The 11,878-nt window shown below is 42.0% G+C and overlaps 1 protein-coding gene across 2 annotated transcripts; it reads right to left on the bottom strand.

Annotated features, from left to right (window-relative positions):
- Window positions 1-2,025: 2,025 nt before the first annotated feature.
- On the bottom strand, window positions 2,026-10,911 carry prkaa2 (protein kinase, AMP-activated, alpha 2 catalytic subunit). 2 transcript variants are annotated; one of them, XM_029499233.1, is made up of 10 exons: window positions 10,683-10,911; window positions 9,646-9,787; window positions 8,429-8,522; window positions 7,537-7,681; window positions 6,526-6,613; window positions 5,649-5,873; window positions 4,734-4,896; window positions 3,793-4,131; window positions 3,575-3,701; window positions 2,026-3,367 (listed from the first exon to the last, which is right to left on the bottom strand). In XM_029499233.1, exons 1-10 carry the CDS (start codon window positions 10,780-10,782, stop codon window positions 3,117-3,119), a joined length of 1,674 nt encoding a protein of 557 aa, XP_029355093.1. In that variant the 5' UTR covers window positions 10,783-10,911; the 3' UTR covers window positions 2,026-3,116. The 2 variants fall into 2 exon arrangements, with proteins under 2 accessions (XP_029355093.1, XP_029355094.1); XM_029499234.1 differs by having other exon boundaries at window positions 10,747-10,878.
- Window positions 10,912-11,878: the final 967 nt, after the last annotated feature.

The following is an 11,878-nucleotide window of genomic DNA, read 5'->3' as shown; positions in this document are numbered from 1 at the left end:
GACAGAAACACACTGTTACTTTCTCTCCCACACACACAAATATTACTTCACAGTAAACAGTGCACACTCACACAAGTGTCACGTACACAAACACACACTGGGGTTACACAAGGTTACGCTAATCATAAGAACCCTAACACACACATAGAGGGCAGAGCTTTGCTTTGGAAAACACTTTGGCACAACACCGAGTGTGCATTTGATTCAGCACTCTCTCTCTTTTCTGGCTCCAACCACATAGTTGCATGACTAAGACGCTGCTGCTTGTTGCATACAGTTGTAATTGTAGAGCACAACATCTGACAATAGATAATGGTTACATCAGAGGAGACTCTCAGTCTGACCCACGACCTCTCAATGACAGTGCGCCGAGCTCATCAATACTAGATTGTTGTCATGTACAGCAGAAACAGGACTGGATGGGCCAATGGGCCAGATTTGATCCTGACGTGACTCACTTTACAGGCAACAGATTATGAGACACAATGAAGTAATGTGACAGAGGAACATAGATTAGTGTTTGTAGACGTGCGTATGTGTTCAGCATCTTATCTTGCAGCAGGGAGCAGATTTTCTCCCTCAGACATCGAAGTGTACTTAGTGGTATCTATGGATGCTCAGACAGAAGAGGCAGCTCCACACAGGACACAAACAGAGGACTAATAAAGGGCTTTCAGCAGAGCAACCAATAATATGGCTTCCACCAATTCAGCAGAAAGCTGCCACACCGCTCGCTCATAAGGCTCAAAGTTCTCAGGGAACACTGTGTTGGATGAATAGTGCTAGTCTAGACTTTTGTTTGGCTACAATTACCTTTATGCTTATAATAAATAAGACTGAATACAGAAACAACTCCTATGTGATCAAATGAGGAATAATGGAACAAATTAGTAAAACTTAATTTTGTAAAACTTTCACAAAGCCATCTCCAGTCTGTGTCTCTGCTCTTCAACCAATTGCAAGCCTACATAAATAGTGAACTGTGGTTGAAGAAGTTTTCAAAATATTTGAGTGTCTTGCTTAATTTACATAAAGTATTATACTGCATTTATTTGGACTGATATTCATTTCTGATGTCATTCAATGCATTTATAATATCTGCTTCCACAGTTTTTTTCATAGACATCAGCCTCACCTAGATTACACACTATTCCCCCATCCTGTGTTAGACTGAGAACAGTAGAAAGGCAGCAGTACAGTGATTCCTACCCCCAAAAGAAACCAAAAAAAAAAAAAACACCAGCCAAGAGAACACAGACAGTCGGAGGAGAATTTGTCTGAGCAGCACCGTCCTTCACTTTACATTCAGTCAGAGAAGATTTGTAAAAATATCCAGCAACAGCAGCAATACACAACACTGCCATGGTACAACTGTTAGGGCAAACGGGAACACAGTGGCAAACATCAACCACAAACAACAAGTATAGTAAAGTGTGCGCACACAAAAAGTGTACAATGCAATAAACAGTAAATCTGCAATCTGCTGGCCTCAGTAAATGAGTCTAATACTGCAGACAAACAACAGTGACTCAACAGAAGACAAGTATGAGCAACTCCAACAGCGACAACACGAGTTCAAATTTTCATCACTTTTCCATCAACACACTCCACCCATCTGATCGGATTCACCCACACAGGGTCATTCACACAATCTCCACACAAGTGCATATGCACAGAATCCTGTGTAGCATTCTTTAAGGCAACCGGAGAAAGGTTTTGTGGCTCATTGTGTCCCACAGCAGACATGTATATTCTCACAGGGATCTATCATCTTCATCTTCTCCTCCCCACCCTACTCCACATATTCACCTCATTGCTTTTTCACGCGATGCAGACACAGAGGTATTTGATGAGCCTCCTGTTTTTCCATTACTGCTAATTAGATTTCATACCATATGCAATAGTAAAAATACTGATTGATTGCTTGATTTTTCCTGTGAATTGCTACATTGAGGGGGGGGGGGGGTGTTCTTAATACACTAGATATTAGGCTTTAATCTTTAGTGGACATGTCCAAATGTTTGCTTTTTTTTTTTACATTTTAAAAGCTTGTAGCTTAAAGGAGAAAGATTAAAGATGGCTGCCTTCTCCATCCTCCAATTCCACCAGCTGCTCTTGTTCTAAAGTTACTGATTATGGCTGTCATGTCTGTCCTTGTGGTATCTCAGGCCTTTCTTGCATTTTTTAAAATCATATTCTGGACATGACTGAGCAGCACAGTAATAGTTACTCAAATTTAATTTGTCAATGGCTAAAGTGGAAAGGACTCATTATGTGTGTGTTGAGACACTTATTAATAAAAGACAGTAGTGATATGTATGTCTGGCTCATTCCTCTTCGAAAGGTCCATGTAATAATTTCAGTAAAGTGTTCATGAGCTAGTGTGTGTCTGTTAGCATAAAGTTAGTACAGCAGAGAATATCACCACTTTACTATCCTGCAGTGTGTCTAGGCTCATTAATCATCTAAAATCTACTCAAAATCAACAGAAAAATTTGTGTTGGTGCATAAGTAATAGAACTACGGTGCCTACAAAACAACCTCTAAAAATAATTATGGATCTGTTATCTGAAAAATAATAATCTTCTTTTTGATGTATAAATTCTAATATTTGGTATACCTCTGTTTTTAACTATTTAATATGGCTGTGATATAAAGATAATATACATGGATAACAAAAGCCGTTTCTTTACAAACCATATCATAGAAAACCTGAAAATGTGGTTACACTCCAGCAGACACAGATATAATGTGACCTCCAATTAGTGTCTGGAGCAAACTCAGCAGGATTTCCTCCATTAATGCTTGTGGTGGGTGAAGATGTTTCAGTAGTCGACAACCGATTGAAGGTATTTGTGAGAGGGGAGAGCGCAAACTTGACTTTTTGGACTTTGCTGTGAACTCTGACCTCTCACCTCTCATTCAGCTGGCTTCCTCTTTCTCTCTCTGTCATCAATATCCTGGTATCGCTTTTCCCCCCTGCCAGTCCAACACAACTGGAACAAAGGTGGAGAGAAGACAGAAAAAGAGGAAGTCAATCCAGATGCATAAACTCCCCTGCATCCCAGATCTGCGCCTGATGCCCAGGCTGTGGCGCGGTCGGGAGTTGTCAGGCATCAGCGTGCGAGTGTGGTGATCAGACTGGCACACATTTCAAAAAAGTCCATGGTGTGCGATCCCTGGCGTGGGGTGAGCAGAGGGGAACTGCCAGACAGAGAGCCCGGCAGGGAGGAGCTGAGCTGTGGCAGATCGATGGCAGGGCTCGCGGCGTCAGTGCTCAGTCTGGGTCTGTGCAGGCCAACTGTGGAACCTGACCTCTGAGGGGTGGAGGAACCTGATTTAAAGCCCACTGCCTCTATGACGTCATCTGCGGTGGTGGAAAACAGTATTAGAGAGTTAGAGTTATATGACCATCAGAGTTAATGCAGTCATCACCTAACAATTTAAAAAACTGGATTAATGCTCATTAATGATATTTTTCATCGTTAAGTGAATATGAATTTCACATTTTGTGTTTCGTGACTACAGGCTGTATTCAGAAGATGTTGAATATATTGAGACTGAGTTCACTAACCGTCGATGCTTTTGAAGTCCAGGAGGTAGGACCTGCTGTCCACCTGGTACAGCTGAAGGCTCATCTTCACCAGGTTGCCTGTCACAGGATTCTTCCTCCGCACCCGCAGGTGGTATGGGTTCACCACCTGAAACACAGAACAATGGAGAATCTAGTTTGTACGGAGACATGTGCACGTGTGCGTGTCTGTGCAGTAGGTAGCAGACAGGCCCGCTTACCTTCCAGTCAAAGTTGAGTTGTTTCATAGCCCTGTACACTTCAGCCATGATGTCATAGGGTCTACTCTGACTCCTGATACCGAGATGCCACTTGGCCTTCTTCACTGTCAAAGGTTTGGGCCGAGTGGTGTTGAGAGCATCCAGAGGACAGCGAGACTTGGGGCTGTCTGCCAGGAGAGGAGGCATCCTCTCAGGGTGGGGTTTGACTCCAGGGGGCAGCGGCATGCCCTCTTCTATGAAGGAACCCTGGGGGGGACTGGAGGCCAAGTAGAACTCACTGGCCTGGGTCATGATGCGCCGGTTGTCTATGATAAGGTGATAGGCCACTGCTAACTGATCCTGGATGGAAAGAGGGAGGATGGGAAGTAGACTGAAGACTAGGTAGGTCATTCAGCGGATCTGAGGACTGACCATCAGATTACTGAAACTTATATTAGGAAACACGTTTTTTGTCTTGGCATCAAAAAAAGAAGCTTGATTACAATCTGTCCAGTTGGGCAGTTTTTTTAATACACAGGAGGGGTTTGTTTGACTTATGACAGCCACATAGCAAAGCATTAAGGCCCGTAGTAACAGAAATTATATGGTATATTAATGAGCCCTTATATATGTGACTATTCCCTTTTCTCCACACAAATATGATGTTATTTGCCTTGAGACTAATTTTGAATAATACCAACTCGATTTATCTTAGCACGACTGCAGAAGTTTTCATGAGTCTCGGTGGAACTTTAAAGTGTATTTATGTTGAAAAGTCACAATGCTATAAAGTATTGTTTGAACACAGACCTAACGTTGTCTGACTATGAATAAATATATAAAAACCTACATACACATATAATCTTGTTGAATACAAATTTAATTATATTTAATTATTCATTGTATTAGTTCATTTTACTTAACAAATGAAGTGGATTATTAATGTGCCTTTGTGAGTCTACCTGTGGATCTCCACTGTAAAGGCTGGACACAACCTCAGATTCAGTGCATTCGAATTTCTCACACACTTCTTTGACAGCCTCCTCATCCAGGACTGTGGAATCATATGAAGGGTCTTCAGGAAACAGGTATCCTGGTAGGTCCTGCTTAAACCACTCATGTTCCCTGAGTGAAGACAGGATCATCAGTCAGTACAAAAAGCAACTGCTGTCACGCTGTAAAGCTTAATGATACATCCCAACCTAATGCTGATTCTAACCATTCCCAAATATGGCAGGAAATGGCGTTTTAACATGCTTGAGGTAAAGCTGGTGTTAAAGAAAGTACTCTGTGGACCACCGCTCCTGAAGTGGGACCATTTCAGTTACTGCGCTGGCAGTTTAAAAGAGAAACTAATGAATAGATTTAAAATCTAGTCATACTTCATATTATTTTCAAGAGACAAATGTGTTCTAAGTAAAAAAAAGAAAAAAGAAAAAAAAAAGATAAAGAAAATAACAGAAGAGGCAATAAATCATCTGCTTTGGGCCACATAAAATTACAACACAGATAAAAATAAAATAAATATAAGAATTTATCAAAGATTTTCAATAACTCACAGAAGATAAATAAGATTTCATCTGTGAGCCTTCTTTTTAGCTCAAAATGGAACTGCGGCATGAGTGCGCAAATTAATCACTCCTTTGTTTAGGAACACAAACATTCTATGGGTGAGGAAAAAAAGGCCTGTTTGATAAACAGATAAAGCTGTAAAAATATTCTAAATAAAATACACTTTGTGTACCAGCCCCGTACTCAGCCTGCCTGCTTCCTCAAACTGGAAGGGCAGCGACCCAGATCTACTTCACACAACCCCACATCAAAAGATTCTAACTGACGCCTTTATAGGTCACTGAAATAAACAGTGGTGTGAGTACCTGATGTCTTTGATGGTGGCTCTCTTTAGCGGGTCCACCTGCAGCATGAGCATCAGCAGCGAGGCCACAGAGCGGGTCAGGTATTCTGGGATGTAGAAGACACCTCCTCTGATCTTCTTAAACAATGTGGGCACGTGCTCATCGTCAAAAGGCAGAGTGCCACAAAGCAGGGCGTACAGGATCACCCCACAGCTCCAGATGTCCACCTCTGGGCCTGCATACAGCCTGACAGAAAATGGCACGATGTCATACGCAAAAAGACAGAAACTCTTCTTCTAACCTCCGTTGTTCAGAATTCACACAGAAACATTTAATAAATTGTTTCTAATTTACCACAATGTACCATTAAGCAGATGAGCCTCCTGCAGTTAAACATGCATAGACAGCTATAGTTTCCATATTACTTATAAACACTAATTACTGGGGGCTAAAATTACGTGTTAATGAAAAACACACACAACCAACAAATATTGTTCTCTAATTAATTTCCTGATTGACATGGTGACATTATCACTAAAACCAGGTTTTTCTGTAACTAATGTATTTTAATATATACATGTGTACATCAAATGGAAGTTTTAATGAGGCCTGCCTCCAATTAGTAGTGTTAATGCATACAATTACACAATCGCACAGCATTTTAAGTGCAATACACACTCCTACCAGTGGTTACAGGGTATTCTAATGATTGACAGGTGGTGGTAAAGTGGCGGCCATTTAAGACACACAATGCATTTTGATGAATAACAAAAATTGTTGGTTTTTCTCTGTCAGGATAGATTTTAGTCCGTGTCCTAAAAATAGTTCTCTCCTTCATGCATTGAATCAGGAGACTACAAAACAAAACATATGTGTGTTCCCGCACATACACACACACCTTCCTGAGATGACTTCTGGAGCAGCATAGTTGGGGGAACCACAGCTCGTCCGCAAAAACTCCCCATCTGACATCATGTTTGACAGACCTGCCAGCCAATCCCAAGATAAGCACACATTTACACCTTTCTCGCAGTGACACACACTAAATATTCATTATTGTGTTACTGCTACTAACACGGATGGGTTAAACCCAGAGCAGATCACCGCAGGTACAGTAAAAGGTATACACAGCGGCTATCTTGATCCTCTTTCAGCTGCCAAGATGCTAAGCTCTGAACTCAAAGCTCATCTAATTGGATGAACTTTTCTGTGCCTGCCGGGGGCCTTGGCCACACAGCAAACACGAGACAATCTGTGATGTGCTGGCCTTCTCTTTATCTTTTATCCCTTTTCCCATAACACTCCCTTCCTCTGCTCATCAGTGGCTGCTGCTCTCAGCCAAAACACTTCTCCCGCTGTACACCCTTGCCGCACCCCAACGATTCTTTCCCTATCAGATGACACTGGGCCTCAAGGCTTCCTGCCAGACTTGATATGAAACCTGACTGTTGCTAGGGGACCTTTCTCCAGGCCACACGTCCTGCTGACTGCAGAGACCTTCATCTGTTTTTGAAAATAGTTCTCTCCTTCACGCATTGAATCAGACACAGTGTTTTAATTAATCAGCTTGAACAGCTGTGCCACAGTGTCTGAGAAAGAAATTCATTCTCAACTAATAATGAGGTGAGTTGATTTTACTTTTCAGTGGCTGTAAAAATAAGTATGCCATTACGTTTGTTCTTAAAACTGTGTGACTGTGTCATTTTGCTGAAATCAAACAGAGCAAAGTGAAGTCCAATCAGTCCTGCTGCAGACTCTGCCTCTCTGTTTCTTTTTACGGCTTCACCATATTCGGTTCTGTTCTGTTTCGATTTCTCTCTTATTAAATTTCCTCACACTCCTCAGCTTCTGTCAAAGCAATCCTTTAGTTCCTCCTTCCAGCTATAACTGTGTTCATTGGGAATCCTACCAAAGTCTGCAATCTTGGCATTCTTGTTGGCATCTAACAGGACATTTTCAGGCTTTAGGTCTCTGTGGACCACCATGTGCCTGTGGCAGTAATCCACAGCTGAGATAATTTGCTGGAGAAGACGGCGAGCCTCTGTGTCCTCCACCTGAAAGATGCAACATGAGAATGACACAGCTCATGAAGAAAGATGAGTAGATTGTACATTTACAGGGATTTCTTTGGTGACAATGTCAGACAAATGTTGAATTACATTACAGGGCATGTTGCATGGTGTATTTTCTAGATGACTTTTATTTGGAATTGGTCTTGAGATTTCTAAGTAAAGTTAAAATAGGATGATTCTAGTCATAATAATAATAAAGCGAGTCCCCAAAGGAAATCAGCTTTTAGTATCTATTTGACATGTATGTATGCTGGTGTGAGTTTTCAAAAACAATGTTGACATTTTTGCTCATCTTCTAAACTTAAAGGGGCTTTCTAAGTCTTGGTTTCACCATTAGCTTTTTATTTTTTGACAGTTGAGGTTAGGGTGAGGTGGGTAAGACATTGATTTTGGTTTGGGTTAAAGTATAGGCATTTAGGTGTAATGGTCAAGACTAGGGTAAGGGGCTTGCAAATCATTTGAATTGAATGTACCTAACCAGAATAGTCAATGTTTTTGGCAGGTTAAAACACTTCTTGTAAGAGTTAAAAATAACAATTCAAGATCTCATGCTTCTGGAGCAATGGCACAGTGTCATGGCTCATGAATTATAAATCATATTACCAAAGTAGTCTAAGATGTTAACTGAAGTTTTGAGAAGAAGCTTAACATGGAGAAAATAAATCTATGCCAAGCATTAAATTAAAAAAGAAGCCCTTAATTAATTCACTTAATGCTAAGGCGTCCTACCCGTCCATTCTTGCAGATGTAATCAAACAGTTCTCCTCCAGACACATATTCCATAACCATGAAAAAATCAGTGGGTGTGCTAATCACCTGGTATCTGCAACACAAACACACATTTGTGCAGACATGAACACACTCTACATTCATTAACACTTAAGCCTCTGACATTTAATAATATCTATTTAAACATCTATAAAATGCATTCATCTCATTTTTAAAATCGCTGAACTCATTTCATTTACTTACCAACGGTGCAGCAAAACTACACAGAAACAAATGCATGGGAAGGAAAGATCAAGATAAGATGTATGACTGCTCAGCGTCAGCATTATTTTCATTCATGTGAGGTATATCAAAATATAGGCCCAATCTTATCAATGGGTGCTCATGGAACGTTTCGCACTTCATCACAATCTAATTCATATCTGTCAGGCCAATGTGCCGTCTCTTTTTTCTCTCTTACACACAAATGAAGGGTTTCCAGAATATGTCGCAGGAAACACTCAGCGTGTGCGAAAAATGTTCATGACAGCTGGTCTAATTTATTTCATGCTGCTCTTTTTCATACAGGGCCCATACATTAAACTGAGCCTGCTGTTCTAATTTCTCAGTGTCCATGCCTGGAACACTCTGAGGACGTGACAGCAGACTGTATTTGTGTCTGTGTTTATGAATGCATGTGGCAGATCACTCGAGTTGATTACCTCAGAGCTCACATATCTGCCATAGCTTAGATTGTGAGAGTGGACGAACCCTAACCCTGGCCTAAAAATAACACAGGTTGCTGAGAGGAACATGGGCTGATGAGGAGAAAGAAGGCAAGGAGACACAGAAAGAACAACAAGGTCAAAGAGAAAGCCAGGGGCAGCCATGACACTCGGCTGAGGACAAGGATTAAATCATTCAGGAATTACGACAACTTCTGTCATCTTAACTGGAGATCTTTACTGAACAGGACAGACTTCTTTATTTAGCTCCAAGCCTGTGTGTATATATTGGTACATCTGTTTGTTCCATCTCCTGGCAGCCCGATGGGCATGCTCAGTACGGCACAGCTGTAGTAAACAAAGAGGAACAAGCTAGGCATGCCACAACATATGGAGCAAACACAACAGAACAAAAGGCCCACATTACAACAGCCACATCATTTTCTGAGTTATCTCAAAGAGGCTTGATGATCCTAAATCTGATTGGAGACTACATCCTCTCTCGCCACTTACAGCTTGATGATGTGTGGGTGTCTGAACAGTTTGAGATTCTGGATCTCTCGTTTGATCTTCCCCACGACATCAAGACTACGGATCTTCTGCCTGTTCAGGATCTTCACAGCCACTTTATGCCCCGTCAACTGATGCTCTCCAACTAAAAATAACAGAACACAGACATGGAACAGATAGTCATGACAAAAAACACACACAGGACTATAAACAGGCAATTTTGGAGACCTGTTGATTGAATTGGGTTTTTTGATTTCATTTTAATTGTTGGTCATGTATTTACAGATTTATGTAACTGTGCTTGACCAAAAACACTTTCATACACATGATTTTATGTCTTTTTTTTTTCATTTGATTCAGTATTAAAATACTTTGGATAGCTTTGACTACATGTTTCTTTGGTATAAAAATGAATCTTATCACAGCGCATTCATGATTTGAGGTGTGTTGACCCCCCCAGAGCACACTCCTCAAACCATGCACACAATAAACAGAGCTGAAGCTCACAAGGTCAAGCAGAGTGGCCGAACACTGACCAAGAAAGCTCAGATAAAATCTCTGCCCACTAAAACTGTCCGTCACTATAAAATCAGATTTCCTCACTTGGTGGGCACAACAAAAGATAGATCTGAGCAGCGGGGGGTGACATGTCTAACCCAACATTACGCTCACATGTTGGGCTTTGGATCAGCTTCGATGTCCTTTCTGCGTAAAGCGTTAAACCCCTTTAAGGCTTTCTCGTCACAGCACAACAATGCGGCCATGACTGCGCATCTTTTGCAGCTATTGTCCCTCAGGTGTGAATACACCTGCAGCTACAGATAAAGGGCTTCCGTGGGAGAATTTGACTTTGAAGCGGCCGGATTCTCGGAGCACAGTTACGCCGTAAATCGCTCCTCCGTCGGGCCATTGAAGCGCGCGGCGACGCAAACTTCTCACCGACCGGCGTCAAGTTGAGGGGGGCGGCAAGGCTGCGACTTCACGCTGCTCCGAGTGGAGGCACAACGACGCCAAAAAAAAAAAAAAAAACATGACTTAACTCTTCACTTTGCCAAACGTCCCCACTCCGACCGTGTCGCCGAGGACGTAGTGGCCGATCTTTACCCTGCCTTCGTGTTTCTGTTGTTGCCGCTCTGCCATCTTCCTCCGGTGCGGACGGCTGAGCTGGCTCGGCTCGGCTCGGCTCGGCTGGCTGCGGGGCTCACGGAGGGGCGGGGCCGCTCAACTGCTCCCCGCTGCAGCCGAAGGAGGGACGGACACTCCGACCGGGACGCGCCGGGGAGACGCATACTGGCAAGATTACGTTGAAGAATGCAGATTAAAAGAGCAATCGAGTGCAAGATCTGGATTAGTCCTCTAGACCAACGTCCTCTAGTCTCCGTCCAACCTGTGGGACACCGTGTGCACCCACATTTCCCCTCCGAGCTGGTGGCGAGATGAGTTTTACCAACCAGCGCCATTTAATCCCTGAAGCCACCTACTGCATATCCTCTGGGTGCAATCTATACTGAACACATTTCCAAAAGGCACATTCTCCACAAACAGGCATATTAGTGATGATCACTAATATGAAGCTGTAGGTATTCATTTTGAAGCACAGGCTCTCCTCCCCTTACCCGATTCCTCCTCACACGAACAACCAAACTAATTAAAAAGCATCCCACATCGTGTGCATCCTTCCAGAAGTCATATCAAAGACCAGTATTGGTCGTCGAGCCCTGTCAATACAGCATCAGTCCCAAATGTTAGAAAGGAACAATCTTCCATCAAATATCTGCAGCAGACTGCTTTAACATAAATTTAAATTAAATTAAAGTTAGGTGCAGAAATAAATGAAATGTAAATGAATAAATGAGTTGCAAACGGGGTCCAAACGCTTCCCAACAACATGGGGATGAGTGGCTCACATCTGAACCCTAGATGGCAGTGTTAGGATAATTTATGGACGACCAGCAGAGCGCCTGTGTATCCAATGCAGGGATCTTTCTGTGAAAATGGAAACACTGGGGCAGCTGGGGCATGAAAGTTTTCATGTCAAAGTAAGAGATGACGAATAAAAAGCATCAACCATCAAGAATCAGAATAATCCCAAAAATACCAGCCGATAAATTTAGAGGACTATTCTTAAAACAAAACCCATAATAATAACAACAACAACAACAACAACAACAATAATAATAATAATAATAATAATAACAACAACAACAATAATAATAATAATAACAACAACAACAAT

Source organism: Echeneis naucrates, chromosome 4, assembly GCF_900963305.1.
Source record: "Echeneis naucrates chromosome 4, fEcheNa1.1, whole genome shotgun sequence".
NCBI lineage: Eukaryota > Metazoa > Chordata > Actinopteri > Carangiformes > Echeneidae > Echeneis > Echeneis naucrates.
The sequence above is the reverse complement of the archived record's forward strand: the minus strand, read 5'-3'. Positions and strand labels throughout refer to the sequence as shown.

What these genes read in the sequence shown, in the direction of transcription:
- prkaa2 (XM_029499233.1), bottom strand. Translation starts at nt 10,782, where the DNA reads ATGGCAGAGCGGCAACAACAGAAACACGAAGGCAGGGTAAAGATCGGC. An exon ending in CCAGAAGTCATCTCAGGAAG is followed by an intron (nt 5,874 to 6,525) that starts GTGTGTGTGTAT and finishes ATTTTCTGTCAG; the next exon opens with GCTGTATGCAGGCCCAGAGG. An exon ending in AACTCAACTTTGACTGGAAG is followed by an intron (nt 3,702 to 3,792) that starts GTAAGCGGGCCT and finishes TCTGTGTTTCAG; the next exon opens with GTGGTGAACCCATACCACCT.